The sequence below is a fragment of the Aplidium turbinatum genome, chromosome 13 (assembly GCF_918807975.1).
Source record: "Aplidium turbinatum chromosome 13, kaAplTurb1.1, whole genome shotgun sequence".
In the NCBI taxonomy this organism is placed as follows: Eukaryota; Metazoa; Chordata; class Ascidiacea; order Aplousobranchia; family Polyclinidae; genus Aplidium; species Aplidium turbinatum.
Window position 1 is genome coordinate 15,770,155 of NC_137484.1, and position 7,728 is coordinate 15,777,882.

The following is a 7,728-nucleotide window of genomic DNA, read 5'->3' on the forward strand; positions in this document are numbered from 1 at the left end:
CACCGTTGTGCTCTTTTACTTACCTGCAGTGTCACTTACATAGCCTACATACATAGTAACACAAGGAAACCCTCGGAAAATAACCCCGTAGGTGGTCTACTGGATAGGCTATGATAATTACTCTCGATGAAGCAAACAGCCGGTTTATGAAAGCTTGATGTAATTGTCCAACATACAACCTTACCGAGACCAGCATCAACCATAAGTCCATAAGGTTACGCAATGCACGCTGACTGTTTTTATATATTCAGATAAAATATCCAAAAACAAAAGTAAAGTTTTGCCAAAGGCGTTGTCGGAAGAGGTCGACATTCGCATCGCAGCCACGCCCTAAGAGTGGATGAGCATTGGGCAACAGCATCAAACTACCATGTTTGAGCTTGGACAAAGTAATGGCTTTGACTGTTTGACCGAACGGATGGCTGATTAAGTAGCCATTGCTTTTCCCAATCCCCAGGAGGTGGCACCATTGCCTCTATCTTGTCAGTCGGAGCAAAGTCGGGATTTAAAAGAATCTCTCCTTTTGCTGCTCGTTTTTCCATCAACTGAAGAGCTTCATATCTCCTCCACGGCTTCATTCGATGCCTTCATAAATTTCTAGGGTAAGGCAAGGAAAGCAAAAGACACATATAGGCCTATTTAATTACTGAATATGCGGCGGCATAATAACAACATGTCTATGCTAAGTCAAAATGCACACAATATGACAAGGTAGTTTACAATTTAATCAGTAAACTAGGGCAAAAATGTGAAAATGTAACCCTTGAAATGGTTAAGTTTTGCAACGTTTTTAGAACTAATAAAATAGAAATATATATCAAGCTTTCTGCAGTTGGTTAGTTTGTTGCACTGTGCTGTTACCAATAATAAATCCGTGATTCCGAAAGGACGTTGTACTTGACTGGTAGAGAAAGTGATAAAACCGCATTTTATATTTAGCCTACTTGCAGAAAGCTTTTCTGAAACCAGAATTGTGCACATTTTACCTAAGATTTGTGATACAATATTATTTTTGAGGTTTTATTATCGTTAAGAGAAATTTAGTGAATACGTAGTGCTAAAATGATGTAATCTTTTACTTTGTACTGTACAGTACTTAATGTATTTGTAAATTGTAATAAACATTTAGTTTTGCTGCCACAGATAAAGCCGATCCGTATTCTTGTAACAAAATACCTGAAATCTGGGGAATAGGAAAGAATGAATGGCATAAACACGAGTGCCACTGAGAATCCCATGAACATGAGCATGTGCATCATCGCCTTGTCCAGATATGGATCTTCAGCATAAAAACCGTAGAATTTTGTCCACTGAAACATTGAAACACTGTTACTAAACAAAGCACACAAATTCAAACTACTTATGACATAATGGCGGTCTGCATCTGGCCTACCAAATCATGGTCTTCATGCCTTGGATTAAAAGAAAACTAAATTGCTGTCACCAAACACCCCTCTGAGTGACACACCTAACAATACAATAAATGAATCTCCAAACCATAGTTACACAGTTTGCCTGGAAATTACTTAGAATGATAGTCATTTAACCTTTGCCGTGCGAAGTAACTTAAAAACTTTATCACAAAAATTTAAAACAATTTCAATCATGAATGTGATACCGATACCAACAAATGAATTTTCCTAAGAAATACTCATGCTTCTTTAAAAGAGTTTCAAGTACCATAAATGGGTAGTTGGGCACCGGCACTCTTCATTAGGATAAGTGATTAAGTCTAAAAATGCATTTATAACAGCATAATGTCGCTTTGGCAAAGTGCAAAACCTTGAATATACGCTGAACTGGTGTTGGCCGAACTAAATCGGCAATGGTAAAGTGGGGCTACAACATGGGTCCAGTTACATGTATCTGTGGCACCAAGCCCCAAACAGCGGACCATCTTCTTGTGGGCTCCCAGCTTACCACCAAGTGCAGCAAGTGGAACCTTTCAATATACAACTCCGTAGCACAAAAATGTGTCGATCTGGGGTGTATCAACCCAATTTAGAAGAAACTCGAAAGAAGAATAGCATAATTGCAAGAATTCCTAAATCGTTTCACAATTGAATTTATATAATATATATACAAAAACAATGAAAACTATCAATACTACAAAAAAGTGCTCAATGCTAAGCAAAAAAGCAAAGCAGAGCAAATTAAATCAAATATAGTTATTACTATCTGAAGCCTTTACAAATTGTTTCACCTAACAAATTTAAACAAATTTAAAAACAAATTTAAAAACAAAACTAAAACTTAAAAAAACAAAATTAAACAAATTTAATTAAATTAAATTTAATTAATTAAATTAATTAAAATTAAATTAAAATTAAATTAAAATTAAATTAAAATTAAATTAAAATTATTAATTAAATTAAAATTAAATTAAAATAAATTAAAATTTAAATTAAAATAATTAAAATAATACATAAATAAATTAAATTAAATAAATTAATAATTAATAAATATAATTAATTATATAATATATATAATTATATATTAAATATAATTAATAAATATAATAATAATTAATTTATAAATTAATAATTAAAATTAAATTAAATTAAAATTAAATAAATTAATTTAATTAAATTTAAATTAAACAAATTTAAACTCAAGTACTTCAAAATAAAATAAATTCCTTTTGATTTTCACAGGTTATTTTTAAAAAAAATTTCATTTGATTTTTACAGGTTATAAATCTCATTTAATTTTCACAGGTTTAGAAACAGATTTCATTTCATTTGTTCAGGTTACTACAGGTTACATCATCATAATTCTTTGTGATTTTTACAGGTTATAATTTTGAAAAAATTAAATTTCATCTGATTCCTACAGGTTATAAATCTCATTTAATTTTTACAGGTTTTTAAACAAACAATTTCCATTTATTTTGTTCAGATTTCTACAGGTTGCATTGATCATCAAACTGCATTTTGCTTTTTTGTGATGTCATAGAGGTTGCCATCAAGTTGCTTGGTTTCCAGATGGACAAATTAATTGAAACTTTGTAGTAATGGATGAAGGTAGCCCTTAGTAATTCTGAGGTTTTTTTTCTGCAGATTGGATTACGGTTATAATATTTAATATCTTTTCAGGAAGTACAGGTTTAAAAGGTTTTTTTTGCAGATTAAATTACAGTTGTAATATTTAATATCTTTTCAGGAATTATCGATTCATTACTTTTTTTGCATGTTTTTGCAGACCTTCTGATGATCCGTTAGGTGAAACAATTTGTAAAGGCTTCAGATAGTAATAACTATATTTGATTTAATATATATACATATATTTTGGCATAAAAAAAGCTAAAAAGGTGTTTAGGAGAGTAACAACTATATCTGCTTAGACTTTTAGTTTGGGTGCAACCTAGTTCGTACCCTGAACAGTTGGTACCTGAAAAGATAGAGAGAAAAAATTCAAAAAAGCCGAAGTGGCTGTTCGGAGTTTCTGCAAACAAACAAACTGAAAAAATCAATAGAAAAAAATAGAACAAAGCCGAAGGCGCTGATCGCAGTTTCCGTTTTTCAGCAAATATTTTAAAATTTCCGGTAATGATCGTAAGAGTTTGCCAAAGTCGCTGATTGCAGTTTCCGCAAACATTTTAAAAGGGTTAGGAAAAGATCGAGTGAAAAAATTTAAAAAAAGCCGAAGTCGCTGATTGCAGTTTCCGCAAACACTTCAAAAAGGTTAGGGTTAGGAAAAGATCGAGAGAAAAATTTAAAAAAAGCCGAAGTCACTGATTGGAGTTTCCACAAACAAACAAACTGAAAAGATGAACAGAAAAAAAAAGAACAAAGCCTAAGTCGCTGATTGCAGTTTTCGTTTTTCTGCAAACATTTTAAAATTTCCGGTAATGATCCTAAGAGTTTTCCAAAGTCGATGATCGGAGTTTCCGCAAACATTTTAAAATTTCCGGTAATGATCCTGAGAGTTTTTGTTTGTTTGCGGAAACTGCAATCAGCGACTTCGGTGTTGTGCTATTTTTTCTCTCGGTCTTTTCAGGGCAACACTAAAAGGCGGAAATGCGAAAATAAACCGGGTGTGAAATGGCGTATTGTCCGCAGAAGTAGCGCTTTAACACCGATGTAGAAAACGTAGAAATACGATCTTGGATTCAGTAGGAAAAAGGCGGAAATGCAATTTTTAACAACAACTCAGTAGCGAACATTTTCTTATGTTGAAATATCATTCAAAAATATCGCTTAGAAGCAATCGTGAGGTCATTAAATACTTTGACTGTTTTAATTCCACAGTTATTGGAGTAAATTTCAAAATTTAATGGAATTTATTGAAATAGGAAAAAGGCGGAATGCGATTTTTAGCCACAACTCAATACCGAACATTTTCTTATGTTGAAATATCATTGAAAGATATTGTTTAGAACAATTGTGAGGTCATTAAATACTTTGACTGTTTTAATTCCACAGTTATTGGAGTAAATTTCGAAATTTAATGGAATTTATTGAAATAGGAAAAAGGCGGAATGCGATTTTTAGCCACAACTCAATACCGAACATTTTCTTATGTTGAAATATCATTGAAAGATATTGTTTAGAACAATTGTGAGGTCATTAAATACTTTGACTGTTTTAATTCCACAGTTATTGGAGTAAATTTTGAAATTTAATGGAAGTTATTGAAATAGGAAAAAGGCGGAATGCGATTTTTAGCCACAACTCAATACTGAACATTTTCTCATGTTGAAATATCATTGAAAGATATTGTTTAGAAGCAATTGTGAGGTCATTAAATACTTTGACTGTTTTAATTCCACAGTTATTGGAGTAAATTTCAAAATTCAATGGAATTTATTGAAATAGGAAAAAGGCGGAATGCGATTTTTAGCCACAACTCAATGCCGAACAAATATCATTGAGTTATCGCTATATGTTAAACAATACGGACACCAAGATCGTATTTCCGCGTTTTCTACATCGGCATTAAATCGCTACTTCTGCAGACAATACGCCATTTCACGCCCGGCTTATTTCCGCGTTTTGGCCTTTTAGTGTTGCCCATCTTTTCAGAGGGAAAATTTTAAAATGTTTGCGGAAACTGCAATCAGCGACTTCGGCTTTTTTTAATTTTTTCTCTCGATCTTTTCAGGGTACGAACTGTTCAGGGTACGAACTGTTCAGGGTACGAACTAGGTTGCATCCTTTTTAGTTTTACATACACAAAATTGTAGCTTTTGCATATTGGCACTAACCTTTTCTTTTTTGGCCACTCTGTCATATTCAATTTCATATTCTGATTTGACTGGTTCGATAGCTGCACTTTCTGATTTCTTTCTATTGAAGGAAAGTTTTCTAGCAGTAAAAATTGTTAAACCAGGTGAATGGTACTTTTTTATATGTTGTGACAGCATCAAGCGTGAGGAAAAGCGAAGCGTCAGAAGTCCAGCCATACTTTTAAGACAATAAATATCACAGAAGGTCAATTCATTGACTTCACATCACAAGCACAATTTCACTAAAATGATGCAGTGCCTGTGAAAAGAAGACAATTATGAGTTGAAGTGCAATCTACTAAGCATGTGATTTATATACAGTTCCTCAGTGGTGGGGACAGCAAAGACAAGGAAGTTGTTCATAAAACCGAATCTTGGATCAAGCCCTTGGTAAAAAAAAACTTCAGTTCAGACTGGGTTCACTCAACTTATTTAAAACTAAATTACTAATTCATATGTGTTCATGGTGCATGCATCAAATTACGGTATATTTTGCAAAAATATATGCTTGGGGCTTGGGCGTATGACACCATGCCATGCCAGTGCCGGATTAACTATAGTAGCAGATGTAACAGCTGCTACAGGCCCCGCGCTTGGTGAGCAAAACATTTTTTTTGCAAAAAACTGTCGAACATAGTTGGTAAGTGATTTTTGGCTTGCAAACTGGAATGACATGGGAAAATATTATAGTTGTAGTGTTAAATTACTTAGTCCCAACGTCTTATACCTTCCTAATTATTGTAAACTTTAAAAACCGGTAATTTCTGCTGGAGGCAACTGCCTGATCGAGTGTCATGAGCCCACCATAGGCTACTAGCTGTTTGAAAGATTCGACTGTACTGTACAGTGTACACCAGTGAAAAGAGTATCAATCTTGCCGATTGCAGAGTTATTACAATGGGTCCAACATGAGCGGAAAATATAACGGAGTAGGCCTACAGGCACTTGTCAAAAAAAATGGTGCTATTGCAGAATATGTTCCATGCTATGCTCATTCGTTGAATTTAGTCGGTGTATGCGCTGCACAATCGTGTCCAGAAACAGTTCAGTTCTTTGACTTCGTTGAAAATATCTATGTAGGCTATTTTTTGCTGCTTCAACACGCCGGTGGTCCGTTCTGGAGTGTTCAGGTGGTGCAGTGCTAAAGAAGCTCTCTGAAATACGATAGTCCGGAAGAGCTGATGCCATTAACGTAATTAAAGAACGTTTTCTTTTCAAAAAGGAGGCACTGGAGAAACTTGCAAATGACCAAGTGCTTGACAGAATGTCGACAGCAGGCAAATGGACTCCTCGAGAAAATGGAGTTGCTCGAAATTAGAATCTTAGTGGTTTTTTGAAATAGCTTACTCGAACGATTCCAAGAAAGTCAAGCCTCTCTTCAAACAAAGCGGCAAAATCTCAACATTGCTTCAGCGTTGTGTGCCTCTTTGGCAGGATCCCTAAAGACTTTCAGAGAACAATTTGCTAAGTTTGAGTCAGAGGTGCAGAAGCTCACTGAAGTGCCGGATTACCGACCAACAAGCACAAGAAAATTTGTCCAAATCGAAGGCAAGATCACAATGTAGGCAGTGGCCGTTCAGTTTCAGATGCAATGGATATCAATTAAAAACAGATTCCCGGTGGAAGTTTTCCTTGCAGTATTGGACAGCTTACAATCTGCGCTGGAGCAACGTCGCAAGGCATACACCAATCTTTTTTTCAGTCGCACTCCCGCTACCGCTACTTTTTAATTTAAATTGAAAAAATGCTTGTTTTTTTTGCAGTACTGGCGTGGTCAAGCAGCTATATTATCGGTTTGGTTGCAAAGTTTCGGTCTTTTCTAGCTGACACCAACTTCTTCGGCGAATATCTCCGTGTGATGAAGCCTATCTGCCAGGCTTTAGACATTCTCCAGGGCGAGTCCAAGGCGTATTACGGAGTCTTGCTTCCAACCATCACAATTTGCGGGAAGAAGTTGACCGAGATCAGTGATCTTGTGGCCTGTGAGGAGTTGAAAGTGAAAGTCCTTGAAGGGGTGAAGAAACGATGCAACAAGTGCTTCAACAACATGAAATGCGTTATGGCATCATGTCTTCATCCCTCCTTCAAGACATCGTGGCTACACTTTGTGCACTACGTTTCCACAAATGATGCTGACGCAATGCGAGAAAAAGTCAAGACAGATGTAATTCGACTGTTGCGGGAGACATCAAGCCAGGTTGATACCGAGAAGAGTGACACCAACACCAGTCATGACCCCAAGGATGTATTTTTTGGAGTGTTTGTGCCATCCCGTGAAACGTCGGTGCAGAAGGAAGCAGCAATTGTAGACGCCTTTTTTTCGGACTAGAGCAAGTCCTTGAGCTTTTGGAATACCGAGTTAAAACATCTGTTGATTAAATACAACACTCTCATTCCTTCCAGTGCTGCGATGGAGACACTTTTCTCTGTTGGAAACGATGTGCTTAAGCGAAAGCGGGCAGGATTTAGTGACTCTCATTTTGAAAAGCTCGTGTTTTTGA

At 35.5% G+C, this 7,728-nt stretch overlaps 1 protein-coding gene across 1 annotated transcript; it reads right to left on the minus strand.

Annotated features, from left to right (window-relative positions):
• Positions 1-225: 225 nt before the first annotated feature.
• On the minus strand, positions 226-5,482 carry LOC145782171 (uncharacterized). Its single transcript, XM_082593936.1, has 3 exons — positions 5,207-5,482; positions 1,177-1,310; positions 226-585 (listed from the first exon to the last, which is right to left on the minus strand). Exons 1-3 carry the CDS (start codon positions 5,402-5,404, stop codon positions 366-368), a joined length of 552 nt encoding a protein of 183 aa, XP_082450062.1. The 5' UTR covers positions 5,405-5,482; the 3' UTR covers positions 226-365.
• Positions 5,483-7,728: the final 2,246 nt, after the last annotated feature.